Genomic DNA, 26,141 nt, shown 5'->3' on the forward strand with positions numbered 1-26,141 from the left:
ATCCTACATTGCTACCCTATTTATAATACTAAATCTAATGACTAAATTATGTGTTTGAGGCAGTGTGATCCAGGGTATGAAAACTAAGCATTTTGAGTAAGAATAATGAGGCAACTTTATGTGAAAAAAAATCATTGAAATGTCTGATATATATCTTTAATTAACAGAGTAAATGTAAAATATGCTTTAGCCGGGACCGGTTTGGGTCAGTGGATAGAGCGTCGGCCTGTGGACTGAAAGGTCCTGGGTTCGATTCTGGTCAAGGGCATGTACCTTGGTTGCGGGCACATCCCCAGTAGTGGGTGTGCAAGAGACAGCTGGTCGATGATTCTCTCTCATCGATGTTTCTAACTCTCTATCCCTCTCTCTTCCTCTCTGTGAAAAATCAATAAAATATATTTAAAAAAATAAAAAATTTTAAATTTTAAAAAAAGTGTGTGTGTGGGGCGGCATGCAAATTGAAAAGATTTGGTAAAATAGTCATATGTTCTTAAAGTCTGACCAATCATGATGCAGTACTTAAATACTAGTAGTCTTATGTGATTGTCGATTTGGAAATGTTATATTTGACTCATATACAATCTAATAGCTCTTTAATTCAAAGGCACTGCCTGCAATATGTAAGTCATTATGTGGTAGAATGCTTTGACACTATTCTGATAATGAAAATTATTTAAGAAAATAAACTGTGTTCCTTTCTTCAGTTCATATAGCATAACTATAGTCATTTTATTATTGTTGTTTTTCAGCTCCTCTGACTGATAAGCCACCCAAGCTTTTGTATCCTATGGAAAGTAAACTGACCATTCAGGAGGCTCAGCTGGGTGAGTAATTCCTTAATTCCAATTATTACACTTTTCTCAATACATCCTGACAGTCTATTAAGCCTATATTGTAAACTGATTTAACACTCTGAGCTAATCCCATGTATATGTAAAGGGAGCCAAATTAGAAAATACCAGCAAACATAGACCATTTCACCTTCTATAGCACATCTATTAAGACCAAGCTGTATATATGAATGTAAAATCTCATGTGTCATTTACATGGCAATTGGGAAATGAGATGGGCTGAAGGTTTTACTGATGGTGTTATATTGTCACTTTATAAAGCTTGAATTGCTTTTAAAGCAGGCAATATGCAACTATTTGACTTACCTATTATTACACTAAAATACAGTTTTTGAAAATTAAGGGGAAAGGTATAGATTTGTAAAAATCAATGTTACTCTTAGAGTTAAAATAATGTTTAGTTAACCAAATATAATGGACATTATGCTAGTTAAGTTATGGATAATATATTAATAAAATATGAGCAAGTGGCTTTTGGTTAAAGGACAAATAGGCTTGGGACATGACCTAAGAACATTGACAGTTTATGATTTGATAAATATATCAAATTGTCTATAAATCAGAATACTAACATAATTACTTTAGAGTTTTGTCTAGAATTTCTGAATCTGGTTGAACTATAGTCAGTTATACCGAATTTTGAAAACTTTCCCATCTTAATTATAAATATGCATAGCACATTTAATGATATTATTTTAGTTTGTATTTATATTTGAAATATTGCATGCATGCCTATATAATCAACATTAAAATAAAATTATTATCTTTTAGTGGTTTGATATAAAGGATTGGTAATAGTGTGAATTTAACCATACATTCTTGTTTATTAAGGAATTTTTTCTTACATTAGCCATTGAGAGTAGAAACCCATTTATTGTATGCAACTAAAAAGGAATTGGTAGCCCATCTCTGAAATTTACCAATGTTATTTTTGTTCTTGGAGTTAGAATTTGTATTAAATTGTAAATCATCTTCAAAATGAAGATTACAGATATAATAATCTTTACCAATAGCATATCCAAAGTAATAGTGCAAAAAGATATGATGATGGTTTTAGAACTTGTACAATTATTTTAGTCATTGGATTTCTAACATTGGAAATCCACATATTTACTAATCTTGAGGAAAGAAGATGTGTGGGATTTATACAAGTCATGGTATTAACATGCTTCTTTGATGGTAAAATCAAACCTTTGAATTAATGTCATATATATGCAAGTATATTATAATTATCTTTATTTTGAAATAGAAGATTACCAGCAGCATTAAAGTGGTACTAGATATGAAACAAACAAATAGTTTAAAATTGTATCACACTCTTTACTCATGCTATGGTATATTGCGGTATACTAGTATTAGATTTGATTGTTTCGTTCTAAAAACATGTTTACATATAAATTATCATAAGTGGCCATGCTCATGCAGACCCTTATGTAACTCCTAGGAAGATGTACTTCTAAGTATTAATGCAAAATTATAAAATATTGGGCCCAAAATGAGTTGTTTATGGTACCAGTTGTCAGTAATGGACATAGTGAAAATGAAATTAATTGTATCTATTTATTTGACAATATAATTAAAATAATTTCATGATTGATGGCTGCCCATTGGGATTTCTTACATTTTTCTCTGAAATTGGAATAAATCATATTATTCTCTTCTTCCCACTAAAATGTTTTACAAGATGAAATAATTTGTAAACCTTTCCTTTTAAAAATTAGTTTTTCTTGCACAATAACTAATCAAATAAATTTTAAAATATGAAAATTATTATGCAAATGTGAAGGGTTAACTATATTCATTTGAAGAAACATGAGAATGGCTGTCATCAAAATGCTCCAGGAAATACTCTAATTCCTTTATATTGTTACTGCTTCAAGGAACATAACTTCTCTTTAAATAGCAATTAAACTTGAGATATGAACCTGGAATTTGGATTCTACATACAACTTTCGTTTTGTTTTATTTTCTGATTCTAGTTCTCAGTGCCTAGAATAAAATAACCTTAATCATTGGATTTTTGAGTAACAGTTGATTTGAAATAATTCCTTTATAATGTTACTGCAATAGTATTGGGATAGGTAAACATATGATCACAAAGAATAAGTGAAACTAAGAAATAATATTAAGGACAGAACAGAGTCAAGATTCCTAAAATATATTTGTTTTCTACCATAAGTACTTTGATATTTCCCCTCCTTGGATAATTAATGTTTGCCCTTTGCAGACTTATAAAAGATATATATTTCAACAGGCTCAAAATGTCATATCATAAGAAAGGAGAGTCAGTGAAGAATCATGGGGTGGAAGTAAAGATGGTAGCCAGGATCAGTGATAGGGAACCTGTAAGGGGTTATGAGAAGGTGAAAATCTCCAAATGAAGTTTATTGGCCAAGTACTAAGGAGTCTGACTCAGACTTGCCCTAAACTGAGTCAATCTTGACTTCAGAAGATAAACAACAGCAACAACTACCATACGAATTATAAGAACAATCATCAGAACTTACACAAGTTCAGTTAGTACATGGCTGTTGACCAAACTTGAGCATCCTGGCTAACTTAACACACATCCACTTGACCTTGGCAATTGCAAATCTAGCAGTTCTACAGTTTCTCTGAAAATAAATAAAACTCATTAATAGTGATTGAAAAATCATGAAATGCATGGATTTGTCTTCACTTCCAAATTCTCCTTTCTCTGCCATTTGCTGACCATACTTACTCTTTCTCCATCCCGTGTGTCCTCCTTTTCTTGCAATTCCTTCACCTTCTCAAAAGACGGTGGTCATTTAAACTTTTCCAAAAGACACAAAAATCAAACTACTTAGGGAAAAAAACAAAATAGTAACTAAGTTCATATAAAATACACAAAAAGGTGGGTTTGAATATCAATCAACCTGTGGTCACAGAATAGTATTTCTAAGTGGCAACTGTGTGTTCTAATGAGAAAAAAAAAAGAATTTTTTATTTTTAAATAATGTTCAGGCATCAGCAAATATATGGACAGCACTTTCTTGGGCAAAAGGCCCAGAAATCACACTGCACAATTCTGAAGTTCAGTCCAGGAGATTATCTTGATTTAGTCCTTTCAGGCATCTGTACCTTAAGGGAATCATAAGACAGATACCATTGCCTTGCTGAGTGTAAGCCCTGAGAATGTCAATCAGAAATGTGTCCTTCTTGCTATGGTCAGGAGCCCATTTTCAGAACCTTCCAGAATAGAGGGTGTTTTATTCATCATTATCAGACTTTCAGAGAGTAGAAATCCATTTCACCCTTGACCTAGTGAAACATATTATTTAAAATTATTATTACTTATCGAGATATGGATATCATTATTTAAATTTTGTTTTTTGCTTTAAAAATAATTATAACGGTTAATAGTAGAAATTTTTGGGAAAAAGAGAAAATAATCTTGTTTCTTTTACTTTACATTGTATAAACATTTCACTCCTATTAAATATTCTCAGAAAGCCAAAACCAGTTTGGCTCAGTGGATGGAGCTTCAGCCTGCAGACTGAGGGGTCCCGGGTTCAATTCCGGTCAGGGGCATGTACCTTGGTTACGGGCACATCCCCAGTGGGGTGTGTGCAGGAGGCAGCTGATCGATGACTTTCTCTCATAGATGTTTCTAATTATCTCTCTCCCTTCCTCTCTGTAATATTTAGAAAAAATATATTCTCAAAAAATATCCTTTTAATGGATACCTGCTATCCATGTGAATGTCCTATAATTACATAAATAGTTGAAATTTTGATTTTTCAAATTTTATTATGAATAATGGTGCAGTGATCTTTATCTATACATTTTTCTGTGACTCTGATTCATTTAACATAATAGATCCCTAAAAAGAAAAATACTGGGTAAACAAAATAATTTTGTTTAACTTTCTTGCTATATATTTCTAAAATTCTTAGCAGAGATGTTATAAAATCTCTCGGTAGAAATATACAATGTGTGTGATAACTCTCTAATCTGTATATAAAAGGCTAATATGCTAAGTGCCCCTCCAACTGTTCAACCCATCACTATGAGGCACACTGACCACCAGGGGGTTGACGCTCAATGCAGGAGCTGCCTTGACACATTCTGGCCATTTACAAATAAATGGCACTTCTGACCTGATACTAACAAAGCACCACTCGGCTCCCCGCAAGTGGGATACAGACCCTGCCACAACCTTGGAGCCACAGCCCATTGAATCGCAGCCAATGTTGCCAAGACCCCATGGCACGAAATTCGACCCAGAGCCCAACCCAACCCAGAAACGGTGGCTGTGGGCTCCCAGTCATAACTTCACATAGTAATGCCCGGGTTCCTCTCCCTAGCACCTAGCATCCTTGGAGTTTCTTCTGCCTAGGAACACAACTTGCTTTTAGCAAGGTGCAAACATTTTACAGTTTAACCAAATGTCTGTGAAGGGTTTTCACATGCCTCATCTCATTTGATCCTCACAGAAGTTCTGGAGTAGGTAGATAGGAGACTCAGTAGAATCCTATTTTATTTTCATTAGCCAGAAAACAGAGACTTAGAAAGTTTGGAAACTGGACCTGACTGAAAAGAAGTAATAAATAGTGGAATTTGAAAATGACTTCTGTTTTTCTCACTGCGTAGAATATAGTCAAACACTGCTGCAGTTAAACATTTTACCCTTTGTTCTCCCTGCATGATCTACAATAATAATTTGCTTCATGTTGATATTTACTGCTGTTTCTGACAATTACCTGAAAGAGAAGTTGGGGTGTTTCATTGGGCTGGAAAAAGTTTAGCTAAATCAGAAAGCAGGTCTAATTAAGCAAGTTTATCTATATATATAAAGCTCTTGCTGGTGCCAATCACACATGTGTGTTTCCATCTGCCATTGTCAATTATGAATTTGGTTGACACTTTTATTATAGAGAAAGGGTGAGTAGCAATATAAAATAATCCTTCTTATTAATTTCCTTTCAATGTGCACAAATTTGTGCACTAAGCCTCTAGTCTTTAATCAAATTAAGAAAATAATATATTTGTACCATAGAACTCTTGAAGGAAAAGTGACTTTTCTTTGATATTAGAATTACTTCTTCCTCCTCTATTATCTCTTTTTCTATCTCTTCACTCATTGATTATTAAGTGGTCTCTCTCTTCTTTTTTTCCACATTTGGAGGGTTTCATATAAACCTAGTCCATTTAGATAAATGTTTACAGTTGATGAGATATAAACATTTAATCAAATGTACATCCATTTTCTTCTTTTGGATATTTTAATGCTCAACAGAGTACTTCCTGTAGATTCTGTTTCATAATAAAGTACACAGTAATTTTGTGATGTACTTTGAGCACAGGGAATGTCAATAAATACTAATTTATGATGAGGTGTACATTCAACAAAAGGCACACATTTCCAAATGTTCTGCAAGAGAAAATAATGAAACCAAACTGAATACACTTCCAGGAAGTATTCATCTTTTTTTTTTTTTTAGTATTTACTTTTGTTTGCTAAGTTTGTTAAAAAGCAAACACTTCTGTAACAGAGCAAATTACGGGGATTCACCAGATTTTAACATGAGAGGAAAGTGGTTGATGATGTTATTGAAACCTCAAATGTTTAAACATTCATCTTGGTAAAGAGACACATATACATATAACTTTATCCAATTTAACTACAAGCTAGTTAAAATAAAATGTCACACTAGAACTTAACTAACATACCCTGCCTGCCCTGTTATATTATATATCATTTGAAAAATTTAAGTTCCCTGAGGGGAAAAAGTTCATTCATTATATACTAGAGCCTGATCCATATTTTGATAGGAAAATTCCTTGTCATATAAATTATATTTTTAATTCACTGTGTTAAAATAATTAGGTATTGAAGCACTGTTTTAATGCTTTATATGTTCTAGAACTGTGTATATGCATATATTGTGCATGGAATGTGTTTTATTATAAATATGCTAGTTGAGGTTTCAATCCAAGGAGACCGTATAAGACAAGTAATTATTATATGAAGTGAAATATAGCTCTATAACATTTGCTATCTAGGTCTATATTTTCATTGTTGCTATTTTCTTGAAAAAAAAACCATGCACCTTTTACTGAATAGTGACTACTCTATCTTACTCTAACTGAGAAGCCTCTTTGGGTAAAGAAGCAGTTAATTTCAATATACTGGAAACAAAACAATTCAAGCATTGAGTTTGATACCTAATTCTGAAATTACCATACAGTACTACAGGTGCTAAAAAAACAACAACAACACTTTGTTGTTGAGATCTGCAATTGGTACAAATCTGACTTTCCTTTGCAGAGGTAGGGAAGTCAGCTTTGACTAGACTTTTCCATCCACAATTACTCTGGTTACCGTGAGCAAATATAATGCTATTGACTTTGGTTTTACTGTACTACATGGAATATATCAACATAAGACATATTTGTACTAATGAACTAATGAAATATAAATCTGCCTTTTTGCTCTGTATACAAAGATTTGTATCCAAAGTCCAAGTTTTAGATGAAAAGTGATGTAATTGTTGCCCACTTTAGGAAGATATGCAGAGTAGAATAGTTCTATTGCCTGAAATAAAGCTTATTAGATATAAATGAGAGCTTCTGGATAAACGTGTGTCATATTAAATCATGTAAAGGATAATACACACTGCTATTATAATTATTTAAACTAATGGTGCTTAGTTCTCCTCAGTCCAAATTTATCATGCCATGATAAATGAAAGTAATAAATCTTGACAGCTGTTGTGGTCTGATATTTTACTTTTGAAACTACAGTCACCTTAAAAAGTATAAGTCTAACCTGAAAAGGAATGTTTTTCATATTAGTAGTTGGTTAATATTTCATATCCTTTAATAAATGATAATTTAATGAATATGAGCTATTAGTATTCTTAGATCAGTTTATTACCTAACATATGAATTCCACAAATTCTCAAAATCCAAGCCTTTCTTTAGTGCTAGAGAGGAGGAATTGGTTGTGGGGAAATGCAATTTTGCATGTTTGTTCTAAAAATTGCCATCTAAGTATAAGTTGAACTTTCTTTTACCAGTAAGTATAAAATGCTTAAATCCTACTGCTAGGAAAGGCTTGAAACCCAAAGAAAGATAGAAATGGAGGTTAGAACAATTACTGAAGGCCATTGATATCTGACAGTTTGGAAACCAGTTGAAGCACTTGTTAAAATGAATTAAAACCAGAATAGAGGTAATGGAAGTGAGTGTACTTATACTTACTTTAGAAAAACTTGTATGCATATAGGCATAACCCATGAATATGGATAATGGAGTGATGATGGCCTGTGGGTATGGGAGCGAGCTGGAAGAGGTTAATGATAGGGAAAGGAGGACCTATGTAATACTTTCAACAATAATTTTTTTTGAAGAAAAAGACCAGAAGTGAGAGAAGATGGGAAGACCAAAAATAGTGTTGTCACAAAACCAGTGCTACAATACCATTGTAATCTCCAACTCCTGGTCTAATTCTAGTATAACTTGTTGAGCACTGATGTGACTCGTGCACTTGCTCTTTTACTACAACATTAAGAATACTGTTTTGTTACTGACCAGTTAAGAAATTAGATATTGTGTGTTGAGTTCCAAACTCCACTTTGCCTCAGAGTGAGAAGAATTGAGCAAACCACTCCCCTCCCTGTGTATGCTCCCCCAGACCGTGCCATGCTCCACCTCCATGATATATGATGGCATGCAGAGGGAAACAGAAAAGAAGACAGAGAAAATTCTAACACCACTCTTGCCTTTTCAGTGATTTGTCACTTGTGATTAGAGCCGTGGCATTGTGTAACCCTTCATGAGTCTAGAATGAAGAACTTTAGGGAATGGAGGGGTTTGGGGTAGTTATCAAGTCAAATCCTTCTCTTTAACTATGAGAAAATGGAACAAAATTGGCTACATGCTTTTATATCTCAAAACTTATAAAAACAAACATCATTTATTATTATTATTATTATTATTATTATTATTATTATCTTATTTGCAATAAAGAGGCAGCACAGCATATGACTGTGGTTCCAAGTTCAAGCCATTCTATAAGACAGATCTGGGTAACAGTCCAGCTCTGCCACATATTCTACTGGTGCAACCTTGAACAAACAGCCCTTATTTTCCTAATCAATAAAAAAATAAACCACACAAGAATAATACACGCATCTATGGAGTTAGTGTGAGTATTTAATGAAATAATGCATGTAAAGATTAGTACATTGACTGGTCTATATTAAATAGTCAATACATGCTTGCTGCTAGTAGTTGAGCTATTTTAATGCTATTTATAGGATGCTTTATATAGAAGGTTCCCGAAATGCAATTTGAATGCCAATGATGGATCATGCTTATATTCTTTCTAGAGTATCATACTTTGGTAGCTAACATGGCTTCATTATAGGACGCATAATATTTTAGTCAGTAATGTCCATCTCCCCTCTAAGAACACACTAACTATACTAAATTTTATAGTTAAATGAAACTTTATCTTAAATAAATTACTTATTTTAGATTACTTAATTCTTCCACAAGTCTGTCCAAATGCATACTGTAAGTATATATTTGTAAAAGAAGAAAATGATTCCTACCCTTTAAAAAATGACGATGTAATTGACACTATACCAAACAAATTTATAAATGACCATCAAGAAGAAAGTAAGAGTGAAAATTATTTTTCTAAACCAAGGAAATCCAGATATAATATTTCTCAAGACAAGGAACATGAAAATAATTTTACAAAATATATCATAAAACCACTATGCCTCTCAAGTTTTTTTTTTTTTTGTGAAGGTTTGGCAATACTCATATTAATTTTATAGGAAAACTAGAAGCCTGTTGCATGAAATTCATGCACTTGTGGGGGGTCCCCCTCAGCCAGGCCTTCACTCTCTCACAGTCCTGGAGCCCTGGGGGATGTCCGACTGATGGCTTAAGCCCGCTTCTGCCACCACTGCTGCGCTTGCCAGCTGTGAGCCCAGCTTCTGGCTGAGCTGCACCCCCCTGTGGGAGCACAATGACCACCAGGGGACAGCTCCTGTGTTGAGCAGGATCAGCCAAAACCCGCTCTCCGACATCCCCTGAGGAGTCCCAGAGTATGAGAGCGTGCAGGCCAGGCCAAGGGACCCCACCAGTGCACAATTGGGTCCAGAGAGGGACACGGGAGATTGGCCATCTGGGGAGGGATTGCGGAAGGGCTCTAGGGCGTATCTGGCCTGTCTTGCTCAGTCCAATCGACCAGACCCCAACAGAAAGTCAGTGCACATCATAGCAAGGGGTTGAGTGGTCTTAGCAGATCATTAGCTTACTATGCTTTGAATGGCTGAACGGACAACCTGATGACCTGACAACCAGATGACCAGACACTTAGCATATTAGGCTTTTATTATATGGGATACTGATTTTTCTCTGATAAGCACTGTTATCACAAAGCTTTCTGAGTCTTTCTTTATGATTAAAGTTTACTAACATAGAATAACACAATGAGTATCCTATGTTAATAAAACTCCTTCTGAATTTGCAAAGTAAATGTCAATTTATCAGAAATAAACCTATCAAAGGATGTTATGGTGTAGAATACTGAAAGAGTTTCAGAATAATAGTGTGTGCCACATGACTGATGTTCATTAAAACAGAAACTATCAAAAGACTCACATCATTTAAAATTTGAATATAAAGAGAGTTCTTCATCCATAAATTTTCTCTTTGAATTTTGGCCAAATAATGAGCCTTCCAAAAGTATGGTCTTTTCATGAAAAATAACTTGTCCTTGGATATAATTAGGCAAATAGGATAACAATGTTTTATAGTTTAATGCTAAAACACATAGCATTTTAACCATACCTTACTCTGTCAACTTAGTGTGCTCCTATAGATTTGTGGGTATATTGAATGATCATGATTTTAGGAAAGTATTTCTTTAATCTTTAGTTAGTAGTAGCTTAACACATCAGTTTTAAGAGACTCTGTACCCCAGTGTCTCTTAAATAGCTAATGATCAATGAAAGATTTATGCTCCCAAGGGAAATATGCTATTTAAAGAAACTCTGTGGTGAATAATTTTATATAAGAATTCTTTGTAATTGAATAATCATCCCTATAACTTTTCTCTGTGGTAGTGCAGATTTTTACATTTTCATAAGATGAAGTTCCTTGACATGAAACTTCAAGTGGTTTTTGTAACTAACCCAGAGGAATGAATGATCATTCATCCATCACATCATATGACTTCCCCTTGTCTATCAGAGGAAACTGATGTCCCTGTTGTGACTTTTTGCCCCCACTGAGGAAATATTAAATTTTATTCACCAGCTTCAGAATCACCATTTAAATCTAGTTCTTCAAAATTTACTTGGTAGGATGGAATATTTGAGGAACTAAAATAAGTCATGTTCAATTTTGACAAAAGAGTTTATTTTCTTAAGGGAGACACTTTGAAGGCCATGCTTTTGTTGAAATCTATCTTACTACAATGACTGCCCATGCTGACATTTGTTTTTCCATAGCTATAACTGTGATGAGAGTTCTTATTTCCAAATTGAAAGGGGGGCATTTTGAAATTTGATACTTCTCAATTTAAATGGCCTTTCTTATTATATCAGTCTGCTGACCACTTCTTTTTTCTTAATGTATTCAAATATCTTATCTAATAAAAGAGTAATATGCAGATTGACCATCACTCCAACACATAAGATGGCTGCCCCCATGTGGCCAAAGATCCTGCTCCTATGTGGACACAAGATAGCCACCACAAGATGGCCAACAGGGGAGGGCAGTTGGGAGGGACCAGGCCTGCAAGGGAGGGCAGTTGGAGGTGATCAACCCTACAGGGGAGGACAATTAGGGGTGATCAGGCCGGCAGAGGAGGGAAGTTGGGGCAAACAGGCTGCGCAGGGGGGCAGTTAGACACCAATCAGGCTGGCATGGGAGTGGTTAGGGGGTGATCAGGCTGGCAGGCAGAAGCGGTTAGGGGAAATCAGGAAGGCATACATCTGAGCATTTGGGAGCCAGCAGTCCTAGATTGTGAGAGGATGTCAGACTGCCCATTTGTCTAAACAGGCAGCTGAACATCCCTTGAGGGGTCCGAGATTGGAGAGGGTGCAAGCTGGGCTGAGGGACACCCCACCCCCTCCCCGTGCACGAATTTTGTGCACAGGGCCTCTAGTATTTAATAATTATTTTATTTTTTGTTTTGTTTTGCTTTGCTTTGCTTTGCTTTGATTTGTTTTTATTCTCTAAACCCAGAACATGGGACTTTCAGTTTCAGCCACTTACCAGTTGGAGGTTTTGGCACAGGGAGGGAGGCTTGGCCTTGAGGTTCCAGAGGACAGGCAGGAGAGGGAAATGGTAGGGAGGTGTGGAAAAGCAGTAGCAAGGAATCCTACATTGGGGTGTCCAAATCTCAAAGACCATTTCTCTTCAGAAGACAATTATTTTCTTTTTAATATCAAAGTATAAGTAATAAAATTTGATTTGCTACTTTATGAATGCCTAAACATCCACCTTTTCAGATGTACCCAAATATATGCTCAATACATGCCAGATTAAGGCAATGCATAGAGTATCCAGAAGGTTTTAAAGCCTGAGCCTCACAGCAAACTCTCTATAAGTGATCTCTTTCCCAGTTCCCCACACACAAGATCAATGTTACTTTCTCAGAAACACTAAGGATTTATTTTTAGTTTAGCAGCTAAAATTTGTAAAATCTAGTTATAGCATATATGATGCCCTTGAATAATGAAAAAGAAAAACATTGATAAAGAATGTTATTTTCCAAAATTCATCTGCATTGAAATAAGTCTTTGGTAAATAGTCTGGTCAGAAAATACCTCCTAATTCTACATCTGGAACCACAATGAGCATGAGAGAAAGGCTTAAGTTCCTTAGGATTCCAACAGAGTCAGTAATGTCCTCTCCTCTCCCACTTCCCCAAAATGTTCTCTTCAAACTTACATGCAGGCTGCAGGCGTTCTCACTCTGAGATAGTTTTTGTTTGTCCTATCTAATAAAAGAGTAATAGGTAAATTGACCATTACTCTAATACACAAGATAGCTGCTCCCATGTGAACACAATATGGCCAGCAGAGGAGGGCAGTTGAGAGGGACCAGGCCTGGAAGGGATGGCAGTTAGGGGTGACCAGGCCTGCAGGGGAGGGCAATTAGGTGCAAACAGTCTGGCAGGGGAGCACTTAGGCATCAATCAGGCTGGCAAGGGAGTGGTTAGGGGGTGATCAGGCTGGCAGGCAGAAGTGGTTAGGGGCAATCAGGAAGGCAGGCTGGCGAGCAGTTGGGAAGCCAGCAAACCTGGATTGTGAGAGGGATGTCCAACTGTCCATTTAGGCCCAATCCCTTGAGGAGTCCCAGATTGGAGAGGGTGCAGGCTGTGCTGAGGGACACCCCCCTCCGGTGCATGAATTTTGTGCACTGGGCCTCTAGTAGTTTAATAAAAGCGAGGCGCCGACCTCAGATTTTCCTGAATAATTGTACTTATCAAAACTTGGCAGTTATTTGAGTAGGAAAAGAACAAAGGAAAGTGCATTACTTTTCTTAAAAAAAAATATGAATGCATCCTGTCACATCAAGCCATCACTAGAAATAGGATACTTAGAAAATGATGAGTTCTAAGAAAATTTGAGATTATTACCCCAAAAACTCAGTAAGAAGCCATTATGTAAAATAGCTTAGGGAAAGTTCAGTAAAAGTGCTTTTGTTTGTTATACTTAAAGGAAAAATTTTAGTGTTTCTGAGTACCATATATTTGTGATTTGTTGTCAATTATCTTGGCAACTTTAAGACTTTTAATTCATTGATTAAAATGTTTTAAGGCTTTCTGAATAATGTACCTAACGTTCACTAATTTTATTTGGAATCCAATTAGACTAGTATGCACTCTACTCATTCTGCACAGCCTGTTTATAAGTAGTATGAATATTTGCTTCAGATTTTTATATCACATATCATATTTAAAAAGAGGTTACTCAAATGTTGTTTTATTAAATATATTTTTATTTTTTTTTAAATTGTGCATGGGTAGGGCCCCTAGGCATGGCTGGTGATCAGAGCCCCTCTGTGGGGTGACTGGTGGGGTGATTCGGGGGACCCTGCTGGCACCTGCCTTGGCTGGCCTGGGGCCTGCGGGCTGGAAGCAGCTCCTGCGTTTTAGTGACTGCCCCCTGGTGGTCAGTATGCATCATAGCAACCAATAGTTCCACCAGTGGTTCCAATGTTTGGTCTATTTGCATATTAGGCTTTTATTATATAGAGAATATGTAAAGGGTAATGATGAATTTTTTTGAAAAAGATCTTTCCTGTGAATAATGTATTTTCACTTTAATGCTGTTTATTAGGATTTGCTACTAATTAGAGAGTGAAAGTAACATTTTTATGTAATGGGAGATAAATGAAGTAGGTGAATCTTATATTAGATGAATCATGATTTATTAGCTTCAGGTGAAGTTAAGTGTCACCTAGAGCATAAGTTACTTTGTAGGAAAGAAGTGTTAAATCAAGAGAGAATTTTCCTGTTGACAGATTTCAGGGCAGACAGACCTTTATTTTCTTTCATGGATGAAATATAGAGAATTGAGTCAAGTAGGTAAACAATTAGAGGGAAGATAATGCAAAAATATTTTGTGTGTGTTTTCTTTTTTTTCATCTCTAATAGATGTCCATTTCAAGCAAAAGTTAATTTGAGGTATTTATTTTGGAGAAAATTTTGGGCCTAGACAACTTACATTTGCAGAACCACAGTTCTGATATTTCATTGTCAGGGCTCTAATCACAAGTGACAAATCACTTCAAAGGCAAGAGTGGTGCTGGCCTAAAGAATGACTAAAATGATGTTAGAATTTTCTCTGTCTTCTTTTTTTTTTTTCTCTCTGCATGCCATCATGTATTATGGAGGTGGAGCACAAAAGGGGTTGAGGGAGCATACACGGGGAGGGAGTGGTTTTCTCAATTCTTCTCACTCTGAGGCAAAGTGGAGTTTGGAACTCTAGCTGAAGTTAGACATTCCCTGAGGAGGAATCCTGATTGGCTCTTCTTAGGTCACTGACCTAAAATGTCAACATATTACTGTAGCATCAGAAGTGAGATGTCTTGACTCAGTGACAATAGTATGCTCTTTCTCCTATGATGAGGAAACCTGGATATTTGTGTGAGTACATGAATGTGTGTATGGTGGGGGGTGGGGTTTGTACCAGCAAAGGTGGGAATGCAGCAGTAGTTATTACAGAGGCTATGCATTCATATTCAGTATTTGTTTTCTTTAAAGTCCTTGGTTAATCCACATCTTAACTGCCATCTTTATTATGTTTTTTCATTATCTTATGGGGGAAGAATTAACCAGCCTGATGCCTTTGAATGCAGATTCTCAGACTGAAAACTCTTCCTTGCCCCTCTTTTCAACCAATACTAAGATCCCCTCTGTGTCTGAAGTGTATAATTCTTAGCTCCACCTTCATTCATCTCATCATTGTCTCTATATGTTCTCTCTCAACCTTGAACTTGTCAATTGCAAACCAAATGTGAGATTCTCAGCTGTTGAAGATATTGTCACATAAAAGATATGCTTCTGAAAAGATAAAAATACAACAGCATGGGTTATAAAGTCAAGTTCATATAATATAAATGAGTAAAGCATGTCCAAGGATAATGCAATAAAGAGTGGTAGGGGTGGGGGCAATGGAGGGAGAAGAACACATATGCAATACCTTAATCAATAAAAAAGAAGAGTGGTAGGGACCATGGTCAAGTGGGAAACATATGTCCTACTTAAATATATATATAATTGATTTCAGAGAGGAAGAGAGAGGGAAAGAAAGATATCAACATCAATGATGAGAGAGAATCATTGATTGGCTGCCTCCTGCACGCCCCACACTGGGGATAAAGCTGGCAACCCAGGCATATGCCCTGACTGGGAATCGAACTCTAACTTCTTGGTTCATAAGTTGATTATTCTTACCTTATTCACTAGAGCCTACATGTAGTGGCTTTTGTGAGTTCAATGCAACCATCATTTTTATATGTAATTATCAGAGTCAAGAGTTAGGGCAAGCCAAAACCGGTTTGGCTCAGTGGATAGAGCATCGGCCTGCAGACTGAAAGATCTCAGGTTTGATTCCGGTCAAGGGCACATACCTTGGTTGTGGGCACATCCTCAGTGGGAGGTGTGCAGGAGGCAGCTGGTAGATGTATCTCTCTCATTGATGTTTCTAACTCTCCATCTCCCTTCCTCTCTATAAAAAATCAATTAAAATATTTTTAAAAGAGTTAGGGCAACAGAGTATACCTCCTATAATGGGCATTAGAGTTTTAAGTCCATGCACCAAAAATTAAAGCAGAGTCTCATTTATTTTGGTAAGAAAATTATCTTTGTAAAATTGAAATAATGCTAGATTCGCTGCTTTAAAATAGTATGTTTGCCTGTTGCCTCTAACATAAAGGCCAATCCCTTGCTGATCTCATCCCATTTTGTCTTCATTGTTTCATTTACCTTCCTATAAGCTTCACCATGGACCAGGCACTCTTGATCATACCCTGGAATTTCATGACTCTATCCTTTGCACATGGAAAACCTGCTCTCTGGAATTCCTTCTCCTGCTCTATCCCTTGTGCTAGTCTACTGAAATTTCAAGTCATACCCCATTGTCACCTTTATGAAGTCTTCCCTAATTTCACTCCCATTAGGCAGAATTAAATAACATTTCTCAAGTGCTAGCAAGTCTCTTTTTATACTTTCATTAGAGCATTTCTCACCTCATTTGGTGTGCATATCATGTGTGTCAAATTTTCCTTACTGCACTTGCAAATCTTAAGAAGACTACAGAGAAAAAATTGTGTAGCATTTACTCAGCTTTAATATTCATAAATAAAAAAAAACATTTATGACTCACCATTTTTCAGTAGCTGTGTACTGAAGAGTAACGGAATAAACCACACTAAAACTGTTGGTTTTCATTAGATTGCGTGGTGTGATCAAAGTCTCCTTTATGGATGAAGGAGACAGATAAAGAAGGGCCCAGAAGACTGAGTGAGTTATGGAGATCTAACCTAGAAGCTTGGCAATAAATAAAATCCTGATCAGATGTCTATTGAAGGTCAAAAGAGATGTTGGTTGAGTTTAGAGAAATAAATAGAGGTTAAAAGAACAGTAACATATGTCGCTTGTCCTTCTGGATATCCACTTTGGAGAAGTGTCTATTTATGCCCTTAGCCCATTTGTTAATTAAATTGTTTGTCTTCAATTTGTTACATTACATGAGTCACTTATTTTTTTTGACATTAATCCCTTTTCAGATGTATCATTGGAAAATATATTCTCCCATACAGTGGGAGCCCTTTTCATTTTGCTGATGGTTTCTTTTGCTGTGCAGAAGAAGCTTTTTTATTTTGATGTAGTCCTACTTGTTTATTTTCTCCTTCATTTCCCTTGCCCTAGGAGATGTATCACCAAACATATTGCTAGTAGGGATGTTTCACCAAACAAATTGCCTATGGTTTCTTCTAAGATTTTCATGGTTTCACGACTTGCATTTAAGTCTATTACCCATTCTGAGTTTATTTTTTTGTGTGTATGACAGAAGTTGGTGATATAGTTTATTACTTTCATGTACCTGTCCAATTTTCCCAACACCATTTATTGAAGAGACTGTATGCTCTTGCCTCCTATCTCAAATATTAATTTTGTGTAATGTCTTGGGTCAGTTAATGGTGTCTTTGTTCTATTCCACTGATCTATGCCACTTCTTATCCCAGTACCAGGCAATTTTGAATACAGTGGCTTTGTAGTGTAACTTGATATCTGGTATTGTGATTCCTCCAAGATTGTTCTTTCTGAAGATTACTGTGGCTATTCAGGGTCTTCTTTGATTCCATATAAATTTTGGAAGTGTATGTTCTAGATTTGTGAAATATGCCTTTTTATTTTAATAGGGATTTCAGTGAATCTATAGATTGCTTTGGGTAGTATGTACATCTTAATAATGCTGATCCTTCCAATCCATGAACACAGTGCATTCTTCCACTCTAATCATCTGAGAGATGCAAATGATAATGATAATGATGTATTATCCCACACTTTTCAGAATGGCGACCATCAACAATTTAACACGTAAAAAATGACAAGTGCTGGCAAGGATGTGGAAAAAAGGGAACCCTAGTACATTGCTGGTGGGAATGCAGAATGGTGCAGCCACTTTTGAAAATAATATAGAGTTTCTTCAAAAGTTAAAAATGGAACTGCCATTTGACCCAGTGAACCCACTTTTAGGAATAGATCATAAGAACTGTGAAACACAAATCAAAAAGAATATATGCACCCTATGTTCATAGCAGCACAATAGCTTAGATATGGAAACAGCCCAAATGCCCATCAGTAGATGAGTGGATACAAAAGCTCTGGTACAGTTACATCATAGGATACTATGCAGTAGTAATAAGAAGGATATCTTACCTTTTGAGATAGCTTGAGGGAGCTGGAGAGTATTGTGCTGAGCAAAAAAAGCTAGTCAGAGAAAGACAACTATCACATGATCTTACCTATAAGTGGAATCTAATGAACAAAATAAACTTATGAACAAAATAGATCTAGAAACCTAGAATCATGGAATAGACTGAGGAATCTCAGAGGGAAAGTGGAGGTGGTGGAGTAGGTGGGGAGAGATGGACTGGGGGTCTTATATGCATATATGCATCATTGCCCATGGACACAGAAAATGTGGGAGGAGCAGGTGAGGGGTGGAGGGGTCATTTGGAAAAAAAGAGGGACATCTGTAATACTTTTAACAATAAAGATACATTTAAAAAAATAACAGTTACATGTCACAGTTCATCCAGGAAACTGGTCAAGATTATAGGGTTAACTGGCATCTTGAATTTAAGGAAGATCTCTAAAATGCAGTCAAGTAGACTACAAACTTTTGGGTGTAGAATGAGAAATGGGTTCACTAGTTCCATTTACTACTTTGTTATTGAGTATCTACTGTGCACAATATTTGCTAAAAGATAGATGATAGATAGATAGATAGATAGATAGATAGATAGATAGATAGATAAAGATAATCGATATATGCTTGTCTACAAAGACTTTGCATTGCAATCTTTGTCAACCTCAGGGATAATTCTTGTTCCTCAAAAAGAGACCAAGATTTTTTTGTCCTTGTTTATGGTTTCAGCCATAAGAGAATGTCAGCTCTCATTCAAATGAGCTCTTTAATCAACCAGAAAGTCAAGGTTGTGTAGGTGTAGTTTTCTTTGATTAATTATCATTATCTGTCTTTGCTGTTGCAGTGTCTTGCATTTGCAAAACATTTTCATGTTGTCTCATTTCATCTATTCAACAGTCTATCATGTTTATATTCTTCCTCCATTTTATAGACTGTGGCTAAAGTTATATGCTGTACTTCTTGTGACATTTCTATACACTAGTGTTGTGACTATTGTTTCCTTCTCCACTCTTTTGTTAAATTCTGATTGTGACCAAAGCTCTCTCAAATCTGTGGTGACCCTTCTGTAACAGTTAGAATGGTCTAATCATTATTGACTACTTCATTTTTCTTTTATTCCTCTGTTAACAGATTCTGTTAACAGAGGAATAAAACAAATAGAATATCCAGTCATAATGCAATTAAATATAAACTTATCCTTGACATGTTAGTAAGCCCCCCCCCATTTGATTGCATGTCTCGTGGATCTGCTTCTGTTCATCTTTGCCTCCTATTTTATCATTTCAATTTTTTATACTTCTCAAATGCATTTTAATAGACACTTGTTTCACTAATTTTAATGCATGAAAATTCTTTTCAAGGCACTTAAGAAAATGGAAGTACTTAGCACATTCCTGAGAAGAATGTTCCATGAGCTGCAAAAGTTAATGTGAGAAAAGTAGATAGAAGAGTCAGCTAGTTTATCAGCTTTTACTCTTTAAAAAACAGCAAGTTATAGTCTTATCTTAAAAAGCAAGCAAAAAGCAAGTGGTCTCATTTCACTTCTTAAAGTGAAACTAATAATTGACTTGTCAATTTATTGTGACTATTATTTCCCTGCACACAAGTTGGCCTTTGTTAATTTAGGATTCACATTCTCTCTATATATAGATAAGGAGTTTAAATCCAGCTAATGATTGTTTGATAATTTAAAGTAAAAAACCATGTAGACATTAATAAATTATTCATTTAGAAAACCTGTAACCATTGGATGAAAATTAATGTTAACCCATAAGTTAAATTGGACTAGTGGTATTTTATGACATTTATAGTGCATCTTGCACATGACTTGGAAATATATGTTAACATTAAAAAACTTAAGGTTTTCATAGAACTAGAAATACTTTTATAAAGTAAGTGTCTGCTATATTAACTTAATAAACTGATTGGCAATTTTTCTGATGGGGTGACATTTACTAGCCATAAACCCTAATATCAGAAACCTTCCACCAATTGTCAAAGTGATTATTAGAATGAAGGAATGTAGCATAGTAATTAAGGGAACACTCTTAAACATCAATAACTAACAGAACCCGAACATTAATTAGTTTCATAATAGCAAAATATTGAAAAGAAGGTGGAAATTGAATTTATTCTAGTTTTTTTTATAAGAACAGTTTCTCAATGGGGAGAGAAGATTATCATTCTCAAATTTTATTTAAATGATCATCAATTGTTAATTGCAAAAGACAATTTTGTATTCAGTTTGATAATTGAGAACACACGTATTTTAATTATTGGAATATTGCACGTTGACATTTTCACTTTTAGTTGTTTTTTTTAAACCTCAAAATAAAGAGGTTCTTGGCATGATAGTAGACTGATGGAAGCCATTGGGTCAGCCCTAATTACATCAGAATCTCAGTGCCCTTATGCTCTTCATCTGCAACTGTCAGTAGCAATGGTTTCTACTGGGAGTGGACATCATAAGCACCAGAAGAACTTTCACAAAATACATGCACCCAGTTTCATAACACGCCTGCTTATCTCATACCTGAAATGTAAATTTATTAGGTCTGGAATGGAGGCTGAGAATCATTGTTCTCTGTCCTGATGAGATCTTTAAGGTATGCAAAAAGAAAATATTTATAGTCATATATTTACAGCTATATATCTGCATCTATGTGTATATCTGTATATCTTCTGACCTAGTGGGTCTGATGTTTTCTTAGTCATAACCATGATCTCTAAACTTTCTGGAGCTTTTGCTCTATATGTGAGGGGACTAACAGACAGACACACCTGGGTTATTTCATCAGTTAGGCTGTTATTGACAAGAAAGGGAGACTGTATAACTCAGGCACAGATAATACAAATGAGATCTGAATGCCTTTCAAAGTGGAGCTATACACTGTGCTGGGGAATGAACATGGCATTGAAATGGAGAAAGAAATTACTTCTCAAAGCATAATGGAAATTTATCAACAGTTTGAGGCACTTATCTAAAAACAAACAAACAAACAACAACAACAACAACAACGTATCTTGATATCTTCATAAGTTTTTGTGGCTGCTTTAATTACCACAAACTTGATGGCTTAAAACAGGGGTGCATAGGGTCTATGGGCCATATAAGGGCCACAAAATCATTTGGTCTTGCCCTGCCAAAGAACTAGGGCTGAGTTAATTAAACGTTTGACCAAATATAGCAGATAAATTTTTAATTTGATAATTTCATATGGCACATGAATGATGTTACAAATACCCAAATGGCCCTTGGCAGAAAGTAAGTTCCCCACTTGTGACTTAAAACAACAGAAGTTTATTGTCTCTCAGTTGTGGAGGTCACAAGTCTGAAATCAAGGATTCCATTGCCCCTGGAGGATCTAGTGGAGAATTTTTGCCTCATCTAACATTTGGAAGCTGTCAGCGTTTCTTGGCTTGTGGTCACATCACTGCAATCTCTGCCTCTGTGGTCAACATGGCCCTTGTTCTCTTCTCAGAGTTTTGGTTTTTTTTCTTTTCTTCTGTCTCAAATTTCTCTCTGCCTTCCATTATAAAACACTGGTCACAGGATTTAGGGTCCACGTGGAAAATTGAGGATGACATCATCATAGGAGCTTTAATTTAATTATATATGCGAAAACCCTTTTTATTCTTAAATGTTTATTATTGAGAGTATTATAGATGTTCCCAGTTTTTCTCCCCTTTACCCCCAATTACCCAGTCCCCACCCTGTCCCAGGCCCTTACTACTCTATTGTTTATTCATGGGCAATGCATATAAATTATCTGGTAAATTTCTCACTGCCCCTCTCTCCCCTTCACTCTGAGATTCGCCAGTCTATTCCATGTTTCCATACCTATTATTCAATTGTATTCATCAGTTTTTTGGATTTCACATATAAATGAGATGATGTGATTTTGTTTTTCTCTGGCTAATTATTTTGCCTAGCATAATCATCTCCAGGTATATCCATGATGTCTCAAATGGTAATAAACCTTTTTTATAGCTGCATAGTATTTCATTGTGTAAATGTGCCATGGGTTTTTGTTTTCCCCCCCATTATTATGCTGATGGGCACTAGGGTTGTCTCCAGATATGAGCAATTATAAATAATACTACTATGAAAATAGGGGTGAATGTATTCTTTCTTTTTTTTCTTTTGGGGTGCGGGGTATTCTTAGGATATATTCCTAGAATGGGATCACTGGGTCAAATGGCAGTTCCATTTTTTTAAATATATTTTATTTATTTTTTACAGAGAGGAGGAGAGAGGAACAGAGAGCCAGAAACGTCGATGAGAGAGAAACATCGACCAGCTGCCTCCTGTACACCCCCTACTGGGGATATGCCCACAACCAATGTACATGCCCTTGACTGGAATCGAACCTGGGACCCTTCAGTCCTCAGACCGATGCTCTACCACTGAGCCAAACCGGTTTTGGCGGCAGTTCCATTTTTAATTTTTTAAGGAAACTCCACACTGTTTTTCATAGTGGCTACACCAGTCCACATTCTCACCAACAATGTACTAGGGTTCCTTTTCATATTCTCATTAGCCTTTATTGTTTGTTGATTTATTGACAGTAGCCATTCTGGCAGGGTATATTCTTCCACTTGTTTATATCTTCCTCTATCTCTTTTTTCAAAGTCCTGTAGTCTTCTGTATACAAGTCCTTTACCTCCTTGGTTAAGTTTATCATTAACTATCTTAATTTCTTTGTTGCAATGGTAAATGGCATTGTTTTTTAGTGTCTCTTTTGGAGAATTCATTATTAGTGTAAAAAATGCCATTGATTTTTGGGTGTTAATTTTGTATACTGCTACAGAGCCAAATTCATTTATTAAATCTAGTCATTTTTTGTGGAGTCTTTAGAGTTTTCTATTTACAATATCTTGTCAGCTGCAAATAAGGTCAGTTTTACAACTTCCTTTCCAATTTATATGCCTTTCATATTTTATTCTTGTCTGATCACTGTGGCTAGGACTGTAAGGGAGAACATATTTGCCAATGACTTAATTTCCCAACACCATTTTTTTTCAAAATAATGTAACATTTAAAGACTTCTGAGATTAGGACATGGACATGTTTGGTGAGGGGAGCATCATTCAACCCACTACAGTATCTGTCATATGTTTTATTATATTCACAAGGCTGTGACATTGAGTAAAGTTCACAAGATGAATGAACTGTGAACTTTCTACAAGAGCCTTCATTCAATAATTATCAAGACCTGTTAACATGTGTGTGCACACAGCATACATATGTGTGTACACCAGTGTATATTGTGTTTTGTAGACTTTTTTTTAACCCAAAGACCAATTTTCCATATAGCCATTGAGGTCACCAGTTTGGGAAGACATCATTAGAAGTTGTCCATAGCACCAGGGTTATAAAGTGCTCAATTAATGAAGCAAAGGGTCACATCCCTTTAACTATTTTTCAAGAAGATAAAACATGATAGCCCTGGTAGTTATGAAAGAGCAAAGAAAGTTAGATCCTAACTCTTCAAAGGTAAATTTGGCAATATTCAGTTGTTCTTTTACATTTGCCAAGAGTTGATTCACCTGCAATAGAAAAGAATGCCTGCTAATAAGTGGATGGGTGATTATATCTACTAATTAAAACTGGTGTATTGTTCCCAAACAAAGTCTTCACAAATTAAACATTACCAATAATATGCATTTCTGTATTTATAGACATCTGGTATCAAGGCATAATAATTATAGACATAAACCTTTAAAACTATAGAGATAGTCATCTTGTTCATCATTCTAGGTCTTGGGATTCCTATGGAGAGTTATCATATTAAAAATATTAAAGTACTAATAATAAATTGTCCATTTAATTAAGCACTTGTTGAATGTTTGCCATATGTCCAGAATAGTGTTAGGGAACATGGTAAGGAAAATCAGATAGACCTTATTGTGTAATTTTACCGAGGAAGAGCTGATTTCAAAGCAGGATGAAGTAGAAAGGCAAAATTTTGGAGAGGCACAATAATAAGAAGAAAAATGTAAAAAAGAGAAGCAATATATATTGAGGGGGGGAATATATTGAGTTCCAAAACTGTGTGCATTTTGGAAAGGCTCTCCTAATTAGAAATGCTAACATAGCATGGGTGAGATGTTTGAGCTGGACAAGCATTTGAGAGATCCTTCTGGAGAGGAAGTTAAACTATTATTGGACTGAGAGATAACTTATTTTCCGTACTCTGTCTCAAATCATTATTGTGATAATTAAGTATACTAAGTTCTGAATGTCTTATTTTCCTCTTCAGGACAGGAGTCCTATTTTATTTATCTCTGAGTAAGCAACAGATATGCTGTGTTTAATAGTTCTTGTTTAATGACTGAAATTTAATTGCAATGTTCCCCAACTTATCTTGTTTTTCCAATTGTAATGGAAATTGTTTTATACTTACTAATGTGTAAGCATTTTTTGGATTTTTGCTGTAATCATAATACCATATAATTTTATAATATTTCAAGTACTTTTTTAATTTTCAAAATTATTTAAAAGCATAAAAACTTGTAACCAAGAAAACTGCTCATTATGTCTACAATTGAGTTATATTCCTTTCAAACTCACTCATCCACAAATATGTATTATCATATTAATATCCTGGTAGAGACATCATGAACTTATGTTTTTTCTTTTCCCTACTGCTTTATTTTCTTTTCCTTCTATCCAGAAAACGAAGGTACTATCTAAACATATTGTTAAAATATTTAGTAACTGAATATCTCAAACATAATTTTAAATGACTGGGGATATGGTGAGAAATAAAAAGAGTTAATTGAGTTAGTTTTTCAGCAATTTATTTAAAATATATAGAAATATATTTGATTAGTATTAATTTGGAACGATGTCTATTTGCATTTGAATTCCTGTGACCTGCTTACCACTTTTAAGTTTTGTATTGTTTTCTTCTTCCTTTGTCTATCTTTTCATGCTATATTGATTTCTGAGTGTTTGAGAGACTTCCATTTTCCAGTTCATTTAAGTGCATTTCCTCCTGCTGTGTTGGTCATCAGCAACTCACACACAAAAAATGCTACACAAATGGCCATATAACACAATGTGATTTGAAACAAAGAGGAGTTGCACTGGTCACAGGCATGGAGTTTTTATCCTGAGTTGTTCAATACACTTAGAAAGTAAAGAGTTATCAGATTGATTTTTCCCCCCATAAAAGTAATGAGAATTCTGGATATCATTTAGAACAGTGGTTCTAAACATTTAGATTTCAGGAACCAGTTGAACTATTTGAAGGAAGGGAGTGAGTGAGGGAGACCATAATAAACTTGGCAATTTATTTTGTTTGCCAAATAATGTTATTGCAAAAATAAAGAAAGTAACCTCTGCTATCAACATAATTTGTAATTTCTTTAAAAGGCCATTTAAAATGCAAAATTTGAAGGTTTCTCAGAGAAAAGACCAGTCATTTGTGTGTTTGTTTGTTTGTTTTCTTTATTGATTATGGTATTACATTTGTGTCTTTATCTCCCATTGCCCCTCCACCTCCTCACTCATGCCCTCACCCCCCTGGTATCTGTGTCCATTGGTTAGGCTTATATGCATGCATACAAGTCCTTTGGTTGCCATTTCAATTGAACACATTCAATTTCATATTTATTTTAAAAGCTCACTATATTTCCCTCCCCCCCCACAACATACTCAAATTCTGCATCTAATAATTATCTCAAGACTTTTGCTGATCATGTCCTGCCTCCAGGAAAGACTCATAATATCTTTCATTTTTTATGCATTAAAAGATTTGATGGTGAAAACTAAAGTGTACACTTGCATTTCTCCTATCTATTTTGGAATGGAGTGTCTTCATTGATATCTATCTATGTATTTCAT

The 26,141-nt window shown here is 35.3% G+C and overlaps 1 protein-coding gene across 1 annotated transcript in view; it reads left to right on the top strand.

Moving 5' to 3' along the window:
* Window positions 1-748: 748 nt before the first annotated feature.
* IL1RAPL1 (interleukin 1 receptor accessory protein like 1) overlaps window positions 749-26,141 on the top strand; it is a 314,390-nt gene continuing 288,997 nt past the window's right edge. The window contains exon 1 of the mRNA XM_036439706.2: window positions 749-824. Coding sequence (XP_036295599.2) covers window positions 788-824 — 37 coding nt within the window. The 5' untranslated portion in view covers window positions 749-787. The remainder of the gene's footprint in view (window positions 825-26,141) is intronic.

The sequence above is a fragment of the Pipistrellus kuhlii genome, unplaced genomic scaffold (genome assembly GCF_014108245.1).
Source record: "Pipistrellus kuhlii isolate mPipKuh1 unplaced genomic scaffold, mPipKuh1.p scaffold_m20_p_16, whole genome shotgun sequence".
Lineage (NCBI taxonomy): Eukaryota > Metazoa > Chordata > Mammalia > Chiroptera > Vespertilionidae > Pipistrellus > Pipistrellus kuhlii.